This window comes from Notothenia coriiceps, unplaced genomic scaffold (assembly GCF_000735185.1).
Source record: "Notothenia coriiceps isolate Sejong01 unplaced genomic scaffold, NC01 NC01_scaffold00034474, whole genome shotgun sequence".
NCBI lineage: Eukaryota > Metazoa > Chordata > Actinopteri > Perciformes > Nototheniidae > Notothenia > Notothenia coriiceps.
This window is the reverse complement of record NW_011367175.1, coordinates 98,522-124,475: the sequence shown is the minus strand read 5'-3', so window position 1 is coordinate 124,475 and position 25,954 is coordinate 98,522. Positions and strand designations below refer to the sequence as shown.

General features: G+C 42.5%; 1 protein-coding gene across 8 annotated transcripts in view; it reads right to left on the bottom strand.

The window, feature by feature from the left end:
- Positions 1–6,372: 6,372 nt before the first annotated feature.
- The window catches only part of tbc1d4 (TBC1 domain family, member 4), a 28,231-nt gene continuing 8,649 nt past the window's right edge, over positions 6,373–25,954 (bottom strand). For 2 of the 8 annotated variants that reach the window (XM_010790635.1, XM_010790636.1), the window contains 21 exons: positions 25,445–25,689; positions 24,001–24,090; positions 23,440–23,544; positions 23,178–23,310; positions 22,969–23,060; positions 22,708–22,818; positions 21,841–21,963; positions 21,294–21,353; positions 18,496–18,707; positions 17,918–18,070; positions 15,749–15,906; positions 15,068–15,262; positions 13,820–13,822; positions 13,166–13,327; positions 12,898–13,056; positions 12,124–12,224; positions 11,860–12,003; positions 10,525–10,684; positions 10,177–10,346; positions 9,687–9,863; positions 6,373–9,015 (listed from right to left, as the gene is read on the bottom strand). In XM_010790635.1, the coding sequence (XP_010788937.1) occupies positions 8,785–9,015; positions 9,687–9,863; positions 10,177–10,346; positions 10,525–10,684; positions 11,860–12,003; positions 12,124–12,224; positions 12,898–13,056; positions 13,166–13,327; positions 13,820–13,822; positions 15,068–15,262; positions 15,749–15,906; positions 17,918–18,070; positions 18,496–18,707; positions 21,294–21,353; positions 21,841–21,963; positions 22,708–22,818; positions 22,969–23,060; positions 23,178–23,310; positions 23,440–23,544; positions 24,001–24,090; positions 25,445–25,689 (2,984 nt within the window). In that variant the 3' untranslated portion in view covers positions 6,373–8,784. Of the gene's footprint in view, positions 9,016–9,686; positions 9,864–10,176; positions 10,347–10,524; positions 10,685–11,014; positions 11,209–11,859; positions 12,004–12,123; positions 12,225–12,897; positions 13,057–13,165; positions 13,328–13,819; positions 13,823–15,067; positions 15,263–15,748; positions 15,907–17,917; positions 18,071–18,495; positions 18,708–21,293; positions 21,354–21,840; positions 21,964–22,707; positions 22,819–22,968; positions 23,061–23,177; positions 23,311–23,439; positions 23,545–24,000; positions 24,091–25,444; positions 25,690–25,954 lie in introns of those variants that run through there. The other 6 variants (XM_010790638.1, XM_010790637.1, XM_010790639.1 and 3 more) reach the window with 6 other exon arrangements.

Genomic DNA, 25,954 nt, shown 5'->3' with positions numbered 1-25,954 from the left:
ATGAGTGAATCAGAGATTTCTGCAATGGTAGCTGTCTATTGGGGGATACAGTGAATTCATTCTGAAACTATGACATCAAGCAGTACTGCACTATTGATTTAGAGCTTTACTGAGATTTGTCAGTGGACATGGAGGTTTCATTTGATATGATTGCAAGCAGAGTATACAGTATACTGTGAAGTGGCTTAATACATGACAAGAGTCTGTGTTTGCAGGAGCGTACAGGAATTGAAGCTTGTGTTCTCACATATGTGACCTCCTGTGTCCTAGAATGTTGCCTCCACCCTACCACACCCCCCTGGTACACACACACTCACACACACTGGACACACACACACACACACACACACACACACACACACACACACACACACACACACTCACACACACGTATTCCACCCTAGACAGGCCAGGTTGCCAGAGCTACACAAACTCCCACCCATTAGCGGCAGGATTCCAGGATAACCATGGCAACCAGTCTCTCACCCCCGGGGAGACGAGCAGTAGAACTGAAAGGCTCCATTCAATTTCCACATCCCAGTACAGCACACACAAAAGGACACACATGCACACTTTTTCACACACTAACACACACCAACTGACAAGCACACACTCACACGGATTCACACACTCACACAAATACACACATACACACACACACACACACACACACTCACACGGATTCACACACACACACACACACACACACACACACACACACACACACACACACACACACACACACACACACAGACATGGACACGTCCAACGCAACCCACTTGCTCTAACAGCCTCGCAGTCACTCCAGCCTTGCCTGCCTGCCTCCACTGGGGTGAGTGGGAGCTTGTTAGAGAGACCGCACACTACATCCTCTCACCCACGGGCCTGGACTGCACATACAAGGCACACCAGCGAAGCATTAATTGCACCTCACTTGTTGTGATTAGACACACTTTGAGAGGAAGTCGCAAGACTCGTTATTTCATCCATAAAGATTACCTTTCCCTTTCCCCGCAGGCACCCAATCAACGACAAAGTGCTGTTCTGGGTCATGTTATCTGACTGCATCCAAGGTAACAATATGACATGTGCATTCTTGAACTCCATGGGTGTTATGTCACATAGCAGAGGTGAGATTGGCATCTATAGAGTAATTTCCTTTGACACCTCTACAGTATCTCTTCTAAACATAAAGGTTTGAGAGAAATGATGTAACATAGAGCAGGAAATATTGGTATTTGATAAGAGAGAGAAGTGCACTTTGAGTATCAAATCAGTGGCTAATAAGAATGGTGGTGAAACTCCAATCCCACTTGAGTGAGCGCAGCATGCACCCAGAGTCTCCTGCGTCTTAAACAGCCGAATGTTCTCGCTTGGTTTAACATAGAGGAGAGAGAAAAGGTTAATGACGCACAGTGGGAAATCAACCTCTAAGTATCACAGATAGTATCACAAGAAATGTCATGGAGAGCTATAGGGCTGGAAAAAGAATGGGTAGAAATGCGTTGTATGAAAAGGATCAGATAATGAGATCCTGAGATCCTGAGAGAAAAATGAAGGAAGGCAAAAAGGAGGTATGTGCAGAAAGACATAGAAATATTAATGATTGACAAACAGAGCTCTTGAAGCGCAGGGTGTTGATTATCTCCTGTTCACATACGAGCCCACACAGACCATTAGATGTGAGCCCAGCTTGAATCAATTTGGAAATTATCTATTCAGGAAAACTCTTGAGTGGCAAGCAACCAGCACTCAGCCTTTTAGCAGCACAATGCAGTTTTTTTTTTTGTCATCTTGGCGACATAGTGTGGAGGTGAAGATGTGCGAGGGTGTAGTGTCTTGTTAAGAAGGACGTACAGGTGGGAGGAAATATCTTTGGGCATATATTAGGTCAGCAAATATTATCAAAGGGTGTGGTGTTGTTTTGGAAACAATGTAGGAGTGATGGAGGGAGGGAGATCTGGAACAAGGGAGGGATGGAGCAAGAGTGCTGTGAGGCTGGCACTAATGACGGGTGCCCAGGGCCACACAAGTCCAGCTGTCTTCCCTCCCAACTCCAGCAATGTCAGATCAGCATAATAAAACCCAGTGTGTTACTCTGTGCTCACAGGAACAGCTGGGTGGCTTGGTGAAGAGGGGAGGAGAATTGTGAATCACCAAATCCTATCATCTCTGCCTTGAGCTTGGAGAGTTTCTTGAACAAAACCCAGTGCTGCTCAGGGAGGTTTAGAAAAGGAGCTAGTGCTGGTGGACACTTAAACCTCTGGCAGCCTCTGCTTGGACAAATCACTTCGCTTTCATCGAGTTTCCAGAGGCTGACGTCAGGATGTGTTCAGAGCGCACTGAGTCACGAACATGCAGGCTCTGCCCACCACCTCATCTCTGTGATTGTGCCCTTAGTGGCCTTGTGAAAAGGATGTGCGTACAAACATTGCATGATGTCAGAAGAACATTTCCAACCTCGCACGAGAGTCCCTTATCGCTGACATCAGGTTTTACAGGGCTTAACCCTGAACACACAAGCAGATAAAGTCAGCTCAAAGACTGTCTGCACTGTACTTGATCTTGACATATTATTTGCACTTTTATTGGCCGGACCTATATGTAGGAGGAAATCTGCCTGTCTGACTCACTCCTTGTCTGTCTGACCACCCCCTCCTTCCAGCCTGCCAGCACTCTTTTTGTGTCTCTCACTGTTTCTTTCTCCTCCTCTCTCGCAAGTGTTTGTCTTAATCATTGCTGAGGTTATGAGGGGCGGGCAGAGCCAGTGGATAATGTGATTAGAAGGGTCTCAGCCGCAAAGTCTCTAGTCTGATCGTCGCAGTCACCTGGGACTTCAGTCACATTTGTCGGGAATCTCTAGGCGGAGGATGGCCTCAATAATATCTTCTTGTTACTCACGGTGTTTGAGCCTCACCTCTTTTTTGGCCTTGTTTTGGAAAGTGTGTTTGCACCAGCCCAGCCCGAGATGTTTGTGAGCACGGTCATGGAGTATATTGAGGCCAGTGGGAATAGAGGGTTTGGGCAGCACGTCTGTGGATGTCTGTGCACACACACATATTTGTTAATCCCAGGTGTGTGTGTGTCTAAGGACACTGAGTGTGTTTTCCAGGGCCTCCAGAGGTAACACAGATGAATGAAGCATTGGATCAGGTAAGCCGGGTGATACTCCCCAGCATGTGCTGCAGCTGGCCCCCGGGGAGAACAGTGTGTCTGCCAGACCGCTGGGGGGGAGGTGAGGGGAGGAAGAGGGGCTCCTGCAGGAAAAACATGAAGCGGCTTTAGACATGACAGGTGTGTCATTAATCACAAAATTCTCCAGGCAATGATAGTGGATCTACCTGCACCCGATGGAGGGGACTAGAGGAATGACCTGGACTAGTCATGGGAACAGGAAGTCTGTGTGTGTGTGTGTGTGTGTGTGTGTGTGTGTGTGTGTGTGTGTGTGTGTGTGTGTGTGTGTGTGTGTGTGAGTGTGTGTGTTCCTGGCCTCTAGGGAGCAAACTCGTCTCTCTGGACTAGACTGAGCCCACCTGAGTTTCTACCCCACCCCTCCAGCTGTTTCCCTCTCCACCTCTAAACCTTCCCCCTCATCCCCCTTTTCTCCATCTTCCAGATTCACTAACTCCAAATCTCTTTCTGCAACTACAACCCCAGTGCCGGTTCAGTGCTGATGTAGTTCTGCAGTTTCGAATGATTTGCCTTTGAACCACATTATTGATTGGAATTGTGGATGTCCACGGTGCAAAGTAAAAACGTGAGCTGTTGCATAGATATTCCATGATCTGTAATACTTTGTTCTGACAGCTGTAGCCCAGTGTTTTCTACTGAAACAACTCCAGATTGTAGACTGTGCCACAAGCGGAGCAGTAGGAATTCCCATATAAGGAAAAAGCACCCTTTCTAACCTCCTCCCTCCTCTTCCTCCTCCTCCTCCTTCAGAGCAGCAACCTGCTCACACTGTCAGCTCACTTTTCCCTTTCTGCAATGATTTGATGCCCTTTAACAACACACACACACACACACACACACACACACACACACACACACACACACACACACACACACACGTGGTCTCACAGGGGACATGACCAGAGTTGTAGGAAGGAATCAGCATCAACATCAATGTTAAGTGGTGGAGACATGGCAGTCATGGGTGTTACGCAAAAAACATTAATGCTACTTTACAGATTATAATCATAATAGTAACTCAATATACTCAATACTTTACTACTAATACTTAAGTATCACTTGATGCCGATACTTTTGTCCTGTAACATAGGGCCATGAATGTAGTATTGCTACTTGAGTACTTCTTCCACCACTGGTCCTTACAGCTTCTTCTTAGTCTTATAGCATTTCTCTTATTTCTCCTCATGATATTTTCTTTGGCAGCAATTACCCTTTATCTTGATGCTTTCATATGATTTAAGATAAACAATAATGTTCCCCCTTTAATGAGCACCATCCTAGTCCTAAAGAAGCAAATTAGAGGCAGCTCGGCCCCGGCTAATGAATTCAGCCGTTGTTGGAGCCTCTGTGTCCAGTTGCTCCGCGTGGCACTGCTCTACGGTTGTGTGCCGTACGGCTGAGTCCTCCACCGGGCACATAATGACCCGGCATGGCGGTTATGGGCCCTCAGGGGGAGAGGGGAAGGGGAGCGAGTGGTCTCAGAGCAGGTCATTATACAGCTCGAGGGCACACACACACACACACACACACACAGATAACTATCCTTTAGAGGACTGCCTTAACACAACAATCCTATTTCAAACCCTGGTGGTTCGGTCTGTTTGACAAATAAAGTTTTCAGCCTGCCATTTACTTCTCTGGACATTTGCATTTCTACGTTTACTTCTGTAAGCTTCACAAAACAGTAAATATTATACCAAAGATTCAGATCCAGCCTCACAATACCAATGGGAGGGATGCGGAGAGAGGGAAGCAGAGTGGGAGGTAGAGATGGACTGAAAGATGAAGACAGTGAAGACGAAGAGAGAGGAAAAAAAGCAAAAACAGAGCTGATAAGACCTTGGGCAGAGGAAGTGTCGTTCTCAGCCAATCCCCGGTGGATTTCCAGTATCCCACTCTTCCCCTCTGCTGCAGGATGTGTCCTCGTGTGGGAATACACAAGGAATGTTGCCCCCTTTGTTTGGTGTGCGATAGGCTCCTGGTTGGCAGTCATTTGTGTGTCTTACTGTATGTGTGACAAGCTCCAGGCTTGGCAGAGGCTGATCAGAGCAACACTCAACAGACCTTTCTGGGTAAGACCCTCCTAGGAAAACAATGACTGGTCTTATGGCTGCTATCTTTCAAAGCCCCTTCTCGGCTGATGGAGCTCTTGCTAGGCTCCTTCTGTGGTTCATATTCATGGACAACAGAATGAACAAAGGGCTTAAAAGGCATCTGTGGCTCCCCAATGTTTCTTTTTTCGGATTGAACCTATTGGTGAAGCTAGCCATTTTAACAATTACTTATTACTTTTTTGTTATCCATTACTTTTAATGTTAGCCATCTATTTCAACTGTTTTCAACGTAGTACTGTTAGCTTCTTTCACGTTTATCCAGTAGCCATGTTTTTGCAACCACAAGCTAGCTTTTTGAACTGTTTATCCATTAGCAAGTTAGCTTACCATTTCAACTGTTTATCTTTTAATATTACCATTGCCTACATGACTTTTTGAAATGTTTTACTGTAAACCTTTTTTATTTTTTCAATCAAGTCAATTTTTTATATTTCAATAATTAATTCATGAATATTAGCTCACTATTTTAACAGTTTATCAAATACTTTCATCTAATGATTTATCCATTTAGGTTACTATCTATTCCGCTTACCGTTGAGACTTGCCAACTCCCTCGCTTACTCAATGTCACACACTTGAAATCACTATACATGTCAAGTCAAGTACCCCTGGTTGGGAATCACTGACCTACATCAAACTGGTTTCATTAAAGAGCTATCTTTATTTAATCAAATGAAACTACACTTAATTTTACCCTTTCTTTTTATTGGGTGTCAAGCATGATATTTTTTCATTCACTACTGTATGGCTAATTCAGAACTGCACAAGTGGTTGAATGTTTTTGAAGACTCTGTAAAGGGTACCATTTCACAGGATTTCTCTCCACACTGGAGACCTTAGTTCTCTTTGCCCAAGGCGTTAACAAAAGTACAACTCTAGAAAGGCCTTTAAATAGACTCTCTATAACTGTCTAAGCCTACCTTGGCCTTTTACGCAATAATACGTCTACACACGGTTACCATTCGTGCTTGAGGCTATATCCAACAGTGATGAAGTGCTACCTAGCAGCAAAGGAACATGAAAGCTCGCCGGGCCAGAAAGACATTCAGACATGAGTAGACAAAAAAACAAGGCAAGGTGTTTATTGAAGAAATCATGACAGTGTCTTTTGTTTTGGTGTAGCCCTCATGTTGACAGAAAAGCATTATTAAATGACTTTGATTGAAAACACAGTGATACAAGGACCTATGTAGTAGTCAGGAGTCAGAGCACCTGATATCAAATAATGGTCTCTTATCTCCGATTAATGGAGAGTAAAGGCCATTATCTACTTTTGGCACAAAGGAATACAATGAAAATGATGTGTAAACAAATCTGCCAATGGTCTCTTTTTTTTCCAGGGTCAAGTTTTTACTGCCATAGTTTGGTATTTTTTCAAGCTTTAGTCCTAGTACAAACTTAAAGAAAGCTGAAAAGATGTGGTGACAACACAAACATACATCACAGCATTTTGGATAAAGTCATTCATTTTGCATTCATACATTTTTGAAAAGCAACCACTTCTTTGGTTCAACAGTCAACTTATGTTATGCACAATTACTGAAGATGAGTAGAATACAGGCAAAAAGAGGAAGGGACGCCATAAAGCTGTCAGACAGCATCCATACCCTTTGACAGATTTCAAAAAGAGATGTTTTACTTTCTGAACTGTTGAGAGACCCCCTGCTTTTCAGAGGTGATTTATTATATGAGATATTTGGTGTAAACCTTTACAACTTCACCTCAATTACCACAAGACACCATGACAAAGAGTGTCTGGACGGATTTATCTACAAACTCTTTTGAATAACTGTTGCTCCTGTCAATTAGCGCAAGTAGACAAGTGCTCTGAGTGTATGCAAACACACAGGATTGCTTCACATACACATATTGCATTGTATGCCAAAGAACAAGTCTGCTTGGACTTCAGTTTGAAAGTAAACATTTTATGATGAAACAGACACAAATGTTTCCCCAAAACAACCAAGGACAGGAAGACACTGTTAGCAAGTGCTTTTCACTTGATAAACATCACCTTGGTTTCAATGTAAAGGTGTTTTATGAAAGCGAAGCCCAGCCCAGGACTGTTTTGCTTTCAATCAGAAATGGCGATGGTGAGTCAGACGTGGAGGTGGGATAAAATAAAACCGAGGAGGGAGCCAAGGACACTCTTTGTGCTCATTTGAACTGTCTGCCCATACAGTCAGACAGCTCACTGCATGCACAGTGTGTGTGTGTATATGCAAGTGTGTGTACATATACCGTTTATAATGCCAAGTATCAGAAGAGACTTGTCCACACTCAAAATGAAACTGGCATTAAGTTCTTCTTATTTCCTTTGTGACCCCTCTACTGACATAAACATTTCAGTTTCACTGCAAACATAAAACTGGGCATGTGAACAACAGCAATGCAACTGCAGATATGTGTTGTCATGAAATCTTGAGCCAAGCAACAATAGCTGCTTTTAGACCCAGCTCCAAGAACTACGGAGGAGTGTTGCTAGTTTAGTCAAACTTCAGCCTGAGCACAACATTTCACACAGACATTTAGAAGAGAAGCTTGTGATGTACATCGAGAGCACTCCTCCACCGTAGTCTGTTTTTCTGTGCCTCCTGGGAGCATGAACTCTGCATCAGTGTCTGAACGTGTTTCTAAAACTAGGCGACACCGCGGTCAGTCACACAGGAAACTGAGAAGGCAGACAACCTCACATCCTGCCTGAGCTTTGGAAGAAACACTTCCTCCTTCAAAGCAGCAAGAAGAACTAAAGATCTCTCACGGCAGTGGTGCATGCTGAGAAACATACCATATACAGTATGTCTGAAATGTAAAGCCTAATTTTGCAGATGTGCACTCTCTGTTGTAACAAACAGAATGTTATCAAAAGTATCTTTGGAGGGAAGTTACATTCACACATTTGAGAGAATACAAGGAAATGACAAAGAACTGTGATAACTGGCAGACTTTCCATCACAGACACAAGATCAGAAACAACAGGACATCAACTCCATGATACACACCGCTAATGGCTAAAAGTTAAACCTGAGGTCCAAAACATTGTTTGTCTCCAGGCAACTTCTGTGGTGCTACTGAGGTTGACAGTAAATACATCAAGGCAGTGCTAAAAAAGATTTCTCACGTCAATCTAATGAATTCCCCGGTGATTGCCAAAAAGATCTGAATAAGAAAAGGGTGGTGTGCATGTTGATGTCACCTTCAAACCGGCAGTGAAACAGATGAGAGACGCTTTGATGGAAAAGTCTGTCTGCTAGTATAAATGAAACCATCCTCCCACTGCTCCATTATATGCTGACAAATACCATGAAGATATTTCCCATACTGCACGTCCGGACACACATTTACAAAAGCCTGCTACACTTACAGCAGTTCAACAATAGCTGTGAAGCTCAGCAGCCTTGCACTAAATTTCCACTACATTTGTTCACTTCAGTCTCTGCCTGTGCATCTGCCCACAGCAGCAGCCCCCTGGTTGCCATCAGGGTTTCTTGGCTGCAGTTTTGGCTTTCCCATTGGGTCCTGTTTTGATCTGGGTCATCTCCACATCTGTCAGGGCGTCAGGGGGAAGGCATGAGCGCATGCGTTCAATGGTCTTCTGGTGAGATGCCCTCTCCTGCTCCAGAGAGCGAATCATGTGCTTCATTTTGCTCTCTCGAGAAAGGAAGTTCTCAACGCTCGTCTCCAGTGTCTGAATCTTCTGCCGTGCAGCCTGGAGGACGGAGACATCAGTAAATACAAGGCACACCACAAACACAGACATTTGGGCGGAGGGTTAACGAAAAGTGAAGCAGCTACGCACTCTGAGAACTCCACAAGAGTCAGCACTAGTTTGACTTTGAAACCAGGACCGTAGAAAAAAATATATCAACTAAAGTGCAATGAAATATGAAGTTAGTTCATAAAGACTCCAAGCTTTCTGTTATACACTTGTTTGTGTTTAACTAACAGTTCTCTTAAACCATAAGTATAAGAGTCTGCACCTTTTCCTCTGTCACATCAGACATGAGAGCCGTACAATCCCTTTGACCCTTATTAATATGAGGACCAACCGGCTGGACTTTACCAGTCCGGCTTCACAGATTCACAAACTACTTGTCAAAATGTTAAGAGCATTTGGAGAACATAGTGTTGAGTCTCTTTGTCTTGCTATCATTTTCATTGAGTTTAACTTGTGTTTTAGTGCCATCTATTGGTAATCTGGGGCACTATCAGGGTGGATCTTTAAACATGTATGACAGTGAGTTCCATCAATGATTAAGCATAACAATAATGAATATCCTTACACATTTTATACCAAGCATTTGATATATGTCCCAATTGTATTCCCACTGGTCAAGATGAGAGGGAATAATGAAGCAGTGTGGCTATTCGCTTGCTTACCTGAAGTTTTTCCAGCAGCTCCATGTTCTGTTTCTTCAACTGCACATTCGTCTTCTCTAGTTTGTCGAGCCGGTCAGAGTCATCAGGCAGCGGGCCGGACTCCAACATCTCATCCTGCAGGACATGGTACTCCACCTCGTACGCATGTAGCTGCTTGGAGATGTCTATCTCCATTACCTAGCAGACAACCAGTAAAATGTGTTCGTCAATAAGGTTAAAAATGGCAACAAAGAAAATAGGACATGTGTTTTGTTTCAAAAGCCACTTTTTAAATATGTATTTTTGATTTGGTTTCTTATCCAGATGTATCTAAGAATGTGTCTTACACTGTGAGGATTTCAGCATTAAAAAACCTGTTGCCTTACCACTACAATGCAGGTAAACGTGGGTAAAGTGGCCACGAATGCCAAAGTACTAAATTGCGTCATTGAGCCAATTGTCTGGAAACTTGGAACTGTATTTCAGGCTATTTCAACATCACACACTGTACCTTTGCCATGGTCTGCTCTATTTGTGTCTGAGTGAGAGCAGGAAGTGTAGTTTTCAGATAGTCCACAATGCTCTCAAAGCTATCACACTCCACTATCTCCCCCTCATGGCTGCCCAGCAGACAGAGGGCCACCTTAAAGATCACCCCGGTCCCTTGGACAAATACAAAATCTGAAAATACAAAACAAACACAGCATTAAAAAAACATCAGATGTTTAACACACTTATCCTTTAAGCTGCATTAAGTGGCTGTTTAAAGTTCATCCTCTTTAACATTTAATACGATGCATTGTGCTGATAAGCCTTTGCTTGTGAGCAAACACAGGGGCCATTATTCTAAAAAAAATACCAAAGACGCGGGACACAAAGTTGAGGGGGAACTGTGAGGCGAAGAGAGTGAGGAACCACGGTGCTGCGTAGAGGCTGGGGCAGATCTCGTGCTCTTCAAAGTGATTGTACAACTCGCGATGGTAGTCGTGCAACAGTCTGGAGAGCTGGTACATCTGAACCTGGGATAACACAGACAGTGTGCACAGGTATAAACAGACACATTTAACACATTATAAACAGACAGGGAAAACACTCTGTGCAGAACAAACTGGTTTATCTGGATCTGCTGAGTACCACAAATAAATGTCTTACACACTTGTTCAGACATGTATGAAGGCCAAGCCTTAAAAGAGCTGTACAGTACAAACTCTTCAACAATGTATCAACTGACAAGTGCTACAGTGAAAAGCACAGCAGCCAGAAAAGAGAAGCAGAAGTTAGCTCAAGCTAAAATTACACCGTTATCAGTCTTACAATATCCTGACCGTTACAAAGAAGACAAGTAATACCTTTTTACCTCCTCGAGCTGAGCAGCTGCACAGAGAAAACGGGTTCCTCTTTGCTTTAAAACCCTTGGATTAGTCTTAAAAGAAGAGAACTGCTGTGTAGGGAGAACGCAGACGGCTGCTTGGCTACAAAGTTAACTGATGTAGATTAAACATTACCACGCCTGCTGATGCTCTCCTGAAGTCAGCTGATGTTTAACAGAAGCTAACAGGCATGCAGGTGTGGTCTGAGTAAGAGGTGGAGACACTTTATTACTGTTTGCTGGTGTTTACTCAAAACCCACACAAGGCCTTTTACTGCAGGTAAGGACAGCTCGAACATGAACGTTAAAGTCTAGTGTGCTTGTTACTTACACACATTTTCCAATAGACTAGAAACTTACTGTACATATGTTATGGAATGTATATTTATAGCCAGTTTGTGTAGAATTAAAGCTCTTTTAATTTCCAAATTATAATACTTAAATCAAAGCTTGACTAAAAATTTGAGGGGAAAACTTCTTGTGATCTTTTGTTGGAAGGTGTAGGGGGTATTTTTCTATATTACCAGTGGAAACACCAAAAATGCAAAATTATTTTTGATAGCGGCTTTTTTGTTGAGCTAGTTTAGTTTACCAAATGTTCAATTGAACACCACCTAATTTAAACGTCTAGTAAAAGTAGTAACTCGGCTCTAATTTGACACTTTTGGAAATTGAATGTTGGCACAACAGGTAATTATGTCTAAAGCTGATCCCGAACTGATCTTACAGGAAAGAAATATTAACTATTCTGATGTTAATACTGCTACCACATGGTAAGAAGTTCCTTATATTCCAATGACATGTTCCACCCGTTCCTGTACTGACCTGCAGAGAGACCATGTCCGGTCTGAACTGCTGCCTGATGCCCAGGTCATACATGAGGTACTTCAGCATGTCGAAGGCCTGTTCCTCGCTCATGTGAAGCAGCAGCACTCCAGCCACAAAGCTGATACCCTGGCAGTAGCCAACCTGTGTGGCACAGTAAATAGAGAACACAATATTTACCACCAACGTCATGACCTTCAGTCCGCTGTGGCATTACAGTGTGTACTGTACTGTGGGAAAAAGACACAGGATAACAGTATGTACCTCTGTATCCAGCAGAGAATAGGCTTTCAGGAGGTTGTAGAGGGAAAGCTGCCCTGCGCCGAGCTGCGCCGAGAAGTACTGGTGGTTGGGGAAGGTCCGGCCTAAACAGGGAGGAATAGATAAGATTTACATCTGAATTATTACATTTTCATTGTTTGTTTAAGCTTTCAACATAACAGAAGCTTAGGGATAATTTTGCATTCTTTTTAAATGGCCTATGTTTACATAATTCTGAAAAAACAACAACCGATCTAATACTACCACAACATCAACTACTCAAAATAATACTAATAGCGTGTAATTATAGAGAAGCAAGAAGCTCTCCAGAAATGCCTTAATGCAGCCTTTTTCAACTCAGAGCCCACTTAAGAATCTTAACAATGTTCGTGGCCCACATTCAACCATGAACAATACGGAAGCTAAATAAAGTTCTGATGGTCAATTCAGAACATGTGACACGTTGTAAATCCAGTAGTACAGACCGCTGTCAAAGACTGTAATGACCGTTGCTAGGGAGGATCGAGAAAGAGAAAGGAAAGGAGGTTCAAATAAAATTTGAATTTGAAAATGTGATTTTTTTAATAATTAAAAAGTTTCCACACAAATCATAATGTTTTGCTAATTATTTGGCGGCCCACTTGCAATGCCTTCCCAGGTTGGGAACCACTGCCTTAATGTATAAATAATTTTGCCATGCAATATATATAAACCAGGCAAATCCATGACATCTTTTTGGCTCTCTGTGACTTTTGGCAGCTCTTTTTTTTTGCACACCTAGATCCACCAGAATAGAGTGCTGCTGTGCAGTGAGCTGCTTCAGCAGGTCCTGGTATGGGATGTCCAGAGCCTGCTGACGCTGAGGCAGCCTGTGACGCAGCCGGTGCTGATGGGAAAGGAGCAACCACACCTCCCCTCGCCTGCTCTTGGGAACACCTGCGGAAGAGAAAATGGTGCTGTATTTTACCAGATACACACATGAGCATGTCTTCATGACCGCATACTCCCACAGTCTTACACACAAAAACACACATGCATCCCTCACCTTGGCAGAGTGCACGATTGAGCTCCTCCTTGTCTTGTGGGACTGTTGTTCTGCCCGGGGCTGTCAGTTTTCTCTCCCACAATGCCTGCGCTTCTTTGGAGCACTGGCCCACTTCCTGGTAGTTCAGCTTCATCTTGCGAATGTGCAATTCATCCCGGCTTGCTGCAGCACAATCACCATGATAGAAAGAGACAAAAGAACAAATTCAACATCATTTTTGTCAATCAAGATTCTCTTCTCGCATCCGAAAATCGAGACCAAATGCCAGCAAAAGCAGGGTGGTAGATAAAGCCTTATTTTTTGCTTTTGTACAACAAGATATTTCAGATTAAAATATGTCTGATTTGAGAGGAAGTATGGATATAGGGCCATTAACACCTTTTGTCACCAGTAACCATTGAAAGCCTACCACATATACACACGAGCCACAATACCAACATTAACACCAAAGACCCATTTTATTATGCTGGAGAGACTACATCAAGGTAGTGTGTTGAGGTACAGCGGACAAAAGAAACAGAAACACCGTATGAGAATGATCGTCCCTGATCATGCAAACAAAAGATTCTGAGTTGAATGAATACAATAACCAACACCTGAAATCATGCAAAACATCTATCAGCGTGATCCCAATGGCTTCTTTGTATCTCTTACCTTCTATTGAAAACGGTTATTCACAGTTAGGTCCTCAGACCAGCATTGGTGTCATAGTAACAAACAAAGGGAAAGAGATGTGTTGGTATATTTTATATAATATAATAATTTGTATACTTGTACTGACTACAAATATCTATCTCCTCCTTTTCTCATAGAGACGCTAATGCTGTTCTGATATCCATAGTTTGAACTTTAAATGAGTTTAAAAAAACATCAAAGATGGGTTCTCTTTAATTGAATGTAAATATGCATTTTTGATACATCCAAAATGGCCTGTACTTCCTCTTCTTCACTCTCTTCAGTCCTGCTCGTGATTGTTAACTCCCTGTTTACAGTGTTTGTATAAGGTGGGGAAAAAAGGGAGTGCTAAAATAAACTTTGGCATACACCCTAAATAACCTCGGCCAGCAGAGGGCGGTATTAACAAATGCTATGTCCAAATGCTGTAACTCTTGAAGATGTTTTGCTCATGCATGAACTCTAACCTACTGAGAGTTTTAGTAGTTAAGCATATCTGCATATCTGAGTGTGTGTGTGTGTGTGTGTGTGTGTGTGTGTGTGTGTGTGTGTGTGTGTGTGTGTGTGTGTGTGTGTGTGTGTGTGTGTGTGTGTGTGTGTGTGTGTGTGTGTGTGTGTGTGTGTGTGTGTGCAACACCAAAACATTTTTGCTCTGAATATAGCTGTGCGCCAGAACATTTCACTTCTCAAAATAAACAGAAATGACAGTGTAAGGGTTAGCCTATCCCTGTCCACACTCATAGCACTTAGGAACAAGTCTTTCTGTTTCAAAGCGTGTGATGAGGGTTTCACAATTTCATGATAGGTTGGTAAAAACGGACGTGATGACCACTGTTTTGAATACAGAAGTCAAGTAGAGCCAATTTTATTTGTATGACCCAGCATCATAACCTGCCTCAGGGGGCTTTAAAATCTTTACAACACCCTCCATTTTAACCCCTCGCGTTTTGAGTTGAAAAATTCCCCAATAAATATCTGAGCAACCTTAACAATAGGACTCAGTGTAAGCCAATTTAGATGGGGCTAGATCAGCCCCATGATACATTATAAATACCACCAGTGTCTGCAAAGAAACAACTACACAAATCATCATGAGGTGCTGAATGATATGGCAGCAGTATCTCTACAGACATCGTGTTCTGAACATTCGTCATGCATGTGACCAGAGGAAGGGTTTGTTCCAGGGCGATTATCGTACTTTATGTGCACATTGGTAAATGTACTCACCCTCTAGCCTCTGGTTCTCCTTCTCCATGCGCAGCAGCAAGATCTGCTGATGGATGGCGGTCTTCCAGAGGGCCCGGTAGTCGGCCCCCGTCTTCTTACGCTTCTCCCCGGTAATGGGGTCCCTGGCCCCTGGCAGCAGACGCCCCAAAGGATCCAGACTCAAGTCAAAACCAGAAGGAGAGAGAGGCAACAGCTCTGAAACACAACATCCAAAAACTTCAACAGAAAGTACAATAAACAAGAAAGAAAGAAAGAAAATGACTATATATGTATATGAACAATACATGTAATGATTATATCTGTGTACTATTCAGGTTTGTAGCGCTTTATTGTGAAGATATTATTATGCCCCACATCTGCAAATAATCTATTAGCTCTATTTAACAAATAATAATGTTTAAGGCAAGACAACTAGGCATAAAAACAGGTAGGAAGGTTAGTTTCCACAAGCTCCTTAGTGTTTATCTGACAAGGATGGAGTGGGAAAATTCTTTATTTTCTTTGGAACTCTTACTACTTTCCCCGTATATGCATGCAATTTGAAGTCAGAAACTTCAAAATAGCACTTTTCCACAAGAATCAAATGTCCTCCCTGCCTTGTCCTCATTGTCTATGCACTTGTGGATTATTCAGAGAGTAATCATTGTGTGACTGTGAGCACGAGGGACTGTGTTACCAGACCTGGGTGCTGCATCGATGCGGGCAGCTTGTTCATGGGCGAAGCGACCCTCAGGAAGATCTTCTGTCTCCAGGAGACCCTGCGTGGGGTCGGAGGGAGGGCTCCGCTCACTGAGTCATTGCTGCAGGCAGACAGGGTCCTCTTCCTTCCTTCCCCATTGCTACGAGAGAAGACAGCAGCGTCACAGACACCCGATAAATGACTCACGTATCATCTTGCACGAACACTCTTTCAGCAACTTTTACCAATGCAGGCACACACACATCCTTGAGTCCACAAACACACACACCTCTTGGCTCATACAACCTTCCCATAAACAAACTCACTGAAATGATGACAAATGGTCAGTGTGAACCTTAAACAACATGTACCAGACACTGACTCGATACCAATGTACGAAGGCAAAAGGTTGTTATGCAGAATGACAAAAAACAGCAGCCACACAAACAGCCAAAGCTGAGCTAGAGGGATGTTTGTTTTTTTATTTCCTGGAAGAGAAGTTGCTTTTGTTAGTGAAGAAGAAAACATGATTACTGAGAAGCATGGGGAACTGACTAATGTCATGTTCACTGTTTAATACTAGGTTTAAAGTTGAATCATAATATCCAGGGCATGGAATTCACACCAACAATACAACCATGTGCTGCAAACTTTGCAGGCCCCATTTTGGCAACCAAAATAAAGTGCATGGTCATATAGAAATACACATATGAGCATGCGAGGAAGGTGAAATGGAGCACAGCCTATTTTGCTTCCACATTTACTTTTTTTTTTTACAACATCATTTGTAAAATAGCAGCAAAAAGCAATGATAGTGTCTACGTTCACTTGCAGGCTAGGTTGATTTATTTAAATACTTAGGCTGCATTCAATTAGATTAGATGACATATTCATTTAATATCTGAAATATAAAGGTTGCTAAATCATTTTCATCATGTTTTGTTTTCTCTAGCAGATAGCCGTCTTATTGTTATTATTATGATCATTTTATATCAGTGCATCCTGCATTGCAGTTTATGAGCACTGATGACATTTAATTAATGACTAGTTAATATAACAGTTTTCCTCCAGTAGAGAATTAAGCTTTTTAACAAAGTTGTTGAAGATCTCTTGATAGTTACTGTAAGCTTGTCAGCATACCAGCAAGTGCCAGTCTTATCATGTGGATATGAAAAACAGGAAGTGACCTCTATTGAGCGCTGTAATGTCAACATGAGACCATGACTCCACTCTAAAAGTTGTTCTGCAAATAACCTCTTTTAAAGATGTTCACATATTACCTCTTGTTGTGTTTTTCTGCCTGTAATGTCATAAAGAAGTCACAAAAAGACAGCATCTTATCTCACAGTGCAACAGATAGTGCGGACCTAGCTGTGAATAATATTGGCATATTCAGATTTATATGCACAGCAGGTGGTGGCTTTTCAATAAGTTGACTTTTAAACCTGCTATTATTTATCATCAGAGGCAACATGATCCTTGTGCAAATGTGCTCAGAGGATTGGCCCGCTGTCAGAGGAGAAAAACATTGCGTGGAAAGGCCATTTTACACCGTCTGCTCCGCTGAGTCTCATTCATAATGGAAATGTTAACCTTTACTTTCTGCCATCCACACACCTAACAGAGCGTGCTGAAAGGAGACACTCAGGCGCACAGCGGTATGTCCCACTTTCTTAGACATTAGATGATAAATTAGTGCAGCTTAACATTAAAAGCAACTTTTAAAAATAAATACATCAATGAAATAAGTAGGCATGATGCCTTGGGGCATCACATTGGTCAGGAAAGGTGAAGTGCGGTTAATATAGGCAAAAAACCCAGGTTAAATACAGTTTTGCCGTGCAAAAGCATCAATCACATGCAGATGCAAAAGAGAAGGGTGTATCAGCATCCCCTTCAACTTCTGAGAGCAATAGGAAGAGGATTGGACCAGCTGTGATGGAAAAATGGAAACAGCTGGAAAGTATTCCTTATTAATAAAACGTTTGCTGGAAAAAGTATAAAAGATACAGGGACAAAAAAGCTGGGTGTTAAAAGGTTTGGACAGCCAACACGTATATGGCTACTGCCATCCCAGCAAAGAGCGGTTTGCACCCCCCACCCGTCTCATCCCCACCCCGGTCGAGTGGTTTGCGCCTCATTAGGGGGGTTGTCTGCGCACCCCCTCTCACCTCTTTAGACTCCCACTGTCTGCCAGGGAGCTGAGGGAGCCCAGGGAGCCCTGGTAAATGCTTTTCAGGAAAGTGGGGGCGGAGAAGGAGGAGGGGAGGCTGAAGGTGGACTCGCTCTCCGAAACGCTGCGTGTTCTCGAGACCGCCCCGGGACTAGGCGAGCAAAACATGGAATGCCCACAAATAAAAAAATTCAAAAACACAACCAAACAAAAGCACAGAAAAACACTGAGGAACACTTGAGCAATCAAAACATTGACGGGAAACTGGTGATGCCATTGTTCAAGGATAGTGGAGCAGGAGGTGGAAAGATATAGGACTGATCAAAGCGCTGCAAAATGATAACATTGTCTGTGTGAACATCAAGGTTGAATACATATTTGGTTAGTGTTAAACTGATTATAGAGAAGCGAAAGGTTCTGCCTTTTAAAGCAAAGTCAGCCATATGTTTAAAGAAAGCACAAACTCCTACAGAGTTCAGTTCAATTCACTGAGCATAAGACATCTATATTCTGCATTGATCATTCCTTTAGGTTCAGACTCAGAGTGCAGTGCCTGATGGTTGCAGAGTACGTTACCTGCTCTGCAGAAGCTCTGGGTTAACAGACTGCTGTCTGCGCAGTGGAGCCTGTCTCTGGCTGCTCAGCTGGCCCTCGAAGGAGATGCGTTTCTTCACAGGTGGATGGCTGAAGGTGTGGGCACGTGGACGGAACTGACCAGCATCCGGGTCGTCTTCAGGGAAAGCAGGAGGGGAACCTGGAGGGGAATGACCGGGAGATTCCTCATCCTGCTGAGGAGGAAGAAGGTAAAACAGAGAAAGAGGTCAGTGCATGAGTAAAAAAACTTGCATAGTAATGTACATTTATGACATTTCACATCTGGCTGTTTTATCATGGTTGGATTTTCTGACATATCTGACTTTGTTTCCTCTAAATACTCATTAGAGCTTCAGTACATAGGTCAATCACCCTTCATATAGGCAGGCAAATCCAAAGAGTAATCACACTGAATGTCTTTGGAAGTCAAACCATGCAAAGCTAGTAACTCTACCCCAGAGGCCCACAGCCAAATAAAACACCACCTCATTACTCAAGTTGCAGGTCTGCACTCACCTAGCCAACGTTACCCCAAAGCAAGACTCGTTCCATGTTTAACTTTCCACTCAACACTCTTTTACTCAGTGTTGCCTCATGCAATACAACTCCCACCATCTATTGTATTCTAATGGACACAGTCCTGTGACTCACAGCGTCGCACACTATTGGTGGGGAGGACCTCAGTGGCTCAAAGCCTCATGAAAACCCTCCAATAGCCTCCCTTCATGCTTTTACAGACCTCCCTCTGTAAGATCTGACATGACAGGGGAAATTCAGTAATATTTGTTCTGCTTTTTCAAAATACATAGAAAAAAAGGCATGCAAGGTCTACAAGAGTTTTTGCCACCCACTCAAACGTCCTTGCATTGCTAATCACAAGGTAAATCATGCTAAATGTCAATGTCAGTTTAACTGTGATTAGATTTTAGGAAGCACTGGGGTGATAAAGTGGCTCAGTGGATCAATGTCTGTTTAGAGCTGTGTCCTACAGTATGATAGGGCTAAGAAAATAGGAAGCCAAGGCCGGCATGGCTCAGCACAACTGGACATCCTGACTAGAATTTCCTGCTTGGCTTTGGCATCCTGACACAATCCCCAGATGACTACTTTTACACATTATCAGAAGGCAAACAACATGCACATCACTAATATAACAATAGAGGGGCTCAGGGGAGCTTTGAAAGCACAGACACCAGATTGTCCTTATACATAAAGGATATAAACACATGTCATGTTGTCATATCTTTTTTATTGAATAACAACAGAATGATATCTATAAAACACAATATGATTATGAAAGGACTTATACTTGGCCCTCATACATGTACAACAGCAAGTATTGGTTGATTTGGTGATAGTAAGTCAGATTTGGCAGTTTAATAAAATCCCATCACTTGGCGCTGTGATTTGAAGGCTGCTGTAAATCATTTCCCCTAATCTGATGTTACATAGTTCCTATAAATCTGACATGGCATGATTATAGAAGAGGCAAAGTGAGCTGTATGACAGCTATGTGGAGGGCCCATTTCATATCTCTGTGTGTTAAGTGCAAGCAAGAGCTACACATCCCTAAAGAGGAACTTCAACGATTTTACACATCAAGCTCTATTTGCAGGTAATGGGGATAACTAATGCATATGTGAAAAAAAGCCTTTTGTTGCCCGAGGGAGGGAGCTATGTGAAATCAAAGAATGGGCTCAAGTGATGTTACTTGAGTCAGTTTGATGGGTCTGATTACAAGTTTGGAAACAAAAACACACACAGACACACACGTACACACAGAAACATACGCACTCCCACAAGCACTCACACACACACACACACACACACACACACACACACACACACACACACACACACACACACACACACACACACACACACACACACACACACACATATACACACACACACACTAACATATACACACACACACACAAGCAATAACATATACACGCACACAAACAAACACAAAAAATTGAAGAAAATAATGTCGAAAATGTGCAAAAAAACGACAGTCTAGTAAGTCGGAAATCTCAGAAAAAGTATAGTATAGTATGTTGAAAATATGCAAAAAAACGACATAGTATGTATGTCGAAAACAAAGAAAAATAATCACAAGGATTTCAATCTTCGCTCCGACTCAGTCGAGCTCAGGCCCTAATAATATTACATGCTATTTTTATAGCGCTCTTCCCAATGCTTTAAGACGCTTTACATAAAATGACTTTAGGTCGACAGCTAATGTTTACGTCATCACAATTGCATTATGGGCAATGTAGGCATATTTTTTGATAAGGAAGATGTGTGTCTGGAACAAAAAGAGACAATATCTTTGGATCTGCTGCATTGATTTGGATCATGTTTCTTTTAAGCTGCCCTGCATCGCACTCCTGAAACATTTTCGTTTCAGGAGTGTTCTTAACTACATGATGACTGATGGGGAGTCAGGGGGACTACATCACACACTCACTTCACATTCTGCAGAGCAGTGACAGAGTGGAACCATCAACACCAAATTGTTCCCTGACAGCTCTGTACACACACTCCCTGCTGTATTCATCTGACTTAAGGCCAATGCAGCTGCATCATGACACTTTGTGGGAATAATGCAGAGCAGAATAATTTCGCCACGTGACATTGATCAAAGTGAAAGCATGGCTATCTCACTTGTTATTTTGTGAGAAGGACCACTGGGCCACTGGGTTAAAAGTGAGAATTCCCAGAGTCCCTGGAGCGAAGTTCTGGGAATTCTCGTGTTCTCCCTCAAGCTCACTTACCCTTTCAAAACTGCTGAGGCTTCCCATGCTCCCCAAACGGCCCCGCATCCGGCTGGCACCCTGAACAGGTTTAAAAACAAAATATATATAGAAATGAAAACCATGTTAACACAACCTTTTTAAGTAAACCAATTGCTCAAGTCAAAAGTTGTGAATGTAATGTCAAAAATGTAGCAAAACATGGGACAAATGAATCAGAAAATCTAAATGAGCAAGAAACTTTTCCTGACTTCCGTAATTTAACAATTATAGTCTCACTGTTCAGCTAAATCTCTAAGACAATAACAGAGGGCAGCAGAGGTTTGCCTAAGATTGCCTGGATCTTGCTACTAAGGAATTATTCGGCTGTCTCACTGGCAGATAGAGTATGGGTCAATCCAAATCCCCTGGATGACAATGATACATAAACTGAGTGCGCTGAGAGACACATAAAAGGTACAAAGCACAGGGGTTAAATTCTGTCTGGGGACAGTGAGAGATTACATTTAGAATGTGGCGGGGGCAGAAAACAAAACGTGGTATAAAATAACCCTCTTTTGTGACCCACCCTTGCAAAAATGTTCTCCAGGGAGCTGGTGAGGGAGGTGCGGGCTTTATTCTTCAGAACATCGAGTTTGAAGCGGCTGCTGGTGGCTGAGCCGTCTGCTGCTAAGGGGCTGTTTGGTGCATTCTGTCAGATGATAGCAATGGGCAGAAAGAAAACAGACATAATTAATACAAATGTGACTTTCAATGTGAGCCTTTAGTACACAAACTCTGCAAGCAAACCACTTGGTGAAGAATACTATTGTATGATTAGATCAAGATCATGCTAAGGTAAGAATCATTATTTAATATTCTTTGAATGAACAAATGGAAGGTTACGGTGAGTCAATTGATAACCAACTTAGATTTCTTAAAGGAACCTATTGCTTTCAGATGGGAGGTAATGAACTTTATTTTATTGAGCTTTTAGCATCAGTAGAAGCGATCACAAAATACTTAAATTCTAAAACATTCCAAGCAACCCCTTCAAGTGTTCACAGAAGAGTTGCATCGCCAATATAAAAACCCAGTTCGACCTGTTTGTTGGAATTCAAGTACTCAAAGGGTCTTGTTTTGGGGTAAATAAGCATGTTGATATTTTCTGTGGCCTTGTCTGTTTAAAACTGATGCTACATCAACAAAAAGTACAACAGGAAACGTTAGTAAGAATTCCAGGAAGAAAGAGAGGTTGAGAGGGATAAGATAACTTATGTGCCATTCTGCAAGAAAACAAAAAAACAATTCCTTTATCGTCCCTTTATTACTAAATGTCAAGGATGTCAAAGGGCAATCACCCTCAACCATTTGATTTTGATTGGAGAGAAATCTCTGTAATTAAATCTACATCTGACAATGATTTTATTCAGCATATACAGTGTTAATTCTTCACCTGGGGGGTTTCTCCAATGTGGAGATGGGTCTTCTGTTTGGTTCCACAGAGCTGTCTCAGATGGAGAATCACCAGCTCGTTCTCCTCTTGGTCTGACCCGGGCTTCAACCTCTGCAGACACAACACACACACACTCGTAACTTAAGATGTAAAAAGAAACACTGCTTTGAAGCAGTATTTGTGAAAGAAATCCAACTGTCTTTAGAATGAATCATTTGTCAGATAAGAAAGTGTTCTTTCTCTAAGCAGAGCCAACCTTACCTGAACTCGCTCAAAAATGTCCACCTGCTCAGTGTCAGTCAGCTGGGAGAGGTATTTTTGGATGGCTAGCTTTGCCCTGGGTGGGTAGAGACCTCGAAACAGAAAAGGGATATAAGAATCTTCTTTTTTGTGGCTTTAACTCTGAGAAAAAAGAAAGTCCATCAATATAATCATAAGTAAAGCCAGAGAGAGCGACTGAGTTGACTTACCTTCGATCCTCTCGCAGAGCTTGTGCAGGTCATGCATGGGGCAGGCTTCACAGAGCTGGATTGGGGTCTTGTTGCTTTGCAGGGTTGCGGCCGTACTGAAGGCCTGCTTCAGGGTCAGCATCACCTCATCCACCTGACACATTCAGTCAGGATGAAAAAAGGACACACAAACACACAAATCGTTAATAAAGATTACAATAAAACTTTGAGGTTAAGAACAAAAGCTTCAGTCATTTGTATGCTCATGTTTGGTGTGGCTTACCAAGGACTCACTGGCACACTGGAACACGTAGCACACATACTGACTGGGACCAGACTCTACTGGGTCCCGACAGATGAATCCAAAATGGTCGGACTGCTTGACACCCTGCAACAAATTCAAGACAAACAGGAGATTAGATTGAATCACAGCAAGGGAAGAGCTTTCTGTTGGATCTTTTTAATCAGTACAGCAACATAAATAAAAAAAACTGCAACTAACAACTAGCATAATGGCTCCTGAGATTCTCCAATTCCATTTTCCATTGAATTAGTAAAATGACTCCTTTGTTCACACTACATAGAGCATTATCTCTATGCAGGATTTCTATTTAAAGAGATAGGACATCAGGCAGTAAAAAAAGAATTGTTCGACAGCACTGATAGAGATGTATTATACAATTAAATGAAAGACCTACTTTGCTATAAAGACAGAAAGTAATGCATTAGATGTCTAGAAAAGAAATGCTTGAAATAAGTCTGAGCTTATCTTGTCAATAGGAATGCATCAGAGACAGAAAAGAGAGGCTTTTAGTGCAAATACAGGAGGTAAAAATAAACCAACCTGACAGCAGGATGAGATATCTTTGAAGTTCTTCTCCAGCACCACCGTCTTACTCTCCGGACTTATGAGATTTACTTCAAAACGCCCAACCTGAAAAACACAGAAGGGTATTATGCTCAAATTCATGCGAAAAACACATACCGATTCATTAAAAAGTACAAACGCAAAACAATAATACGTTTATTTTGATTGTGGTTTATGGAAACTTAATATAATCTTAGTATCCCATGACAAGGGCTATGATGACTGTCCTGAGCAGGGACAAAGAAAACTATCTGTAACTATCTATTCCAACTATCTGAGCCAGGGATTTTGGGCCCCATGAAAAGATAATCACATTGGTTACTTACATATTTTCTTAATGTTCTAAAATAGTTTGGGCACATGTCAGTCACGGGCCCTTAGAATCGTCCTAACTTTTCACCCCCTTACGGCGCCCCTGGTCCTGAGACACTTTGAATAACATGCTTAACACACTAGCCAACTTAAAATCGAGGTCAACAAGCCTGCAACAACGATTTTTCCCATAATTGACTGCAATGTGGAGTATCGTATTGAGCGTTGTGCTCTAGATTTTAAAATTAGCTTCATGAGGAAATGGACATGATGTGTGAGGAATGGCAGCTGGCTCACTCTGAAGCCCGCAAGCTTTTCATGAAGTGTTGACTTTTCATTTAAACAGGAGTAGAGCGGCACTCACAAATTCTACTCAGGAGTTACAGCCTCTTTATCTGGAGCGGCAACACACGGCGGAGCTAGTCCGTACATCACCACTGCCAGCCACGGGTACATAAAAATGATTTGCTGTGGCAAGAAGCTCAGAACTAAATGCAGGGAGGGTTTCAATGACATATAGCATGAAGAAAGCAAGCATTTGGTTTTCTGGTGTGACAGATGGGACTCAAGTGAAACAAGATGGAAACCGTATGGTCGATGTGCTTTAATGAGGGCAAATTGTTACAGCTATCGTGCGCAGATTCTTGAATGTGAATTCCTTGGTATTTAATGTTCGGATCTGATATTTTCTGTAGTGTATCCAGTAATATTTGTTCTAAAAAGTCAACTGATGTAGCATATTATATGACATTGCTTAGTTCAAATTATTGAGGAGTGAACCACACATAAACACAATATGTACTACAATTCAGTACAACTGCACTTCTATACCAATCTAACCAATATATCAATAATGGAAAATGGCTATAATTCAAATACAATAGACCCTTGATCCTGGCCAGCATCTGGGAGCAAACTAAGCAGGTTTTAATGAGATAACATTTCTAATAGTGCTGTGCTCTGCCAACGGACTGTGGGTCCACAATTAACTGGACACAGAGATAAGAAACATCTGAGCTGCTACTGAAACCAAGATATCAGAAAAAAAACACAGTATATCTTTTTTTTCATGGAAGTCAATCCACAGCATTTATACATTTCCATTTACCTGGAACAGCATGGTGCGGTTCTTGTCTGAATCGGATGGTTGGACATGGTTTGGTGCGCTCGAGTGTCTGCGGCGGGTGGGACCCATGATGACCCCCTCCCCCGGCTTCCTCTGCAGACTCCCTGCCATGCTGCTGCAGCGGGTTCGAAACTCCTGAGGCTCCTCAAACCCAGAATCCTCCAGGATGCACTCGGGGAACGCTCCTCGCAGACTGCTTTGACTGCCGCTGTTAGACAGGCCTTTAGCTGAAACACATAGAGCAATAATACATTTCTTCTGGCCAATCAGAATCAAGATAACGGCGTGGTGTTGTTTAACGTCGGTCTGTACAACGGAATTGTGCCAAAACTACGCCAACCGGCTGCGGAGGGAGACTCCCCCACTTCACTGGAGAACTGCGCTAAAACAGCTGAACACAACGTTCACCCCCCCCCACAAAGTACTCCACTAGCAAGATCCAGGGCTCGCGTTGTTGATAGAAATCAACACATGATGATTGATAGGTGTGTG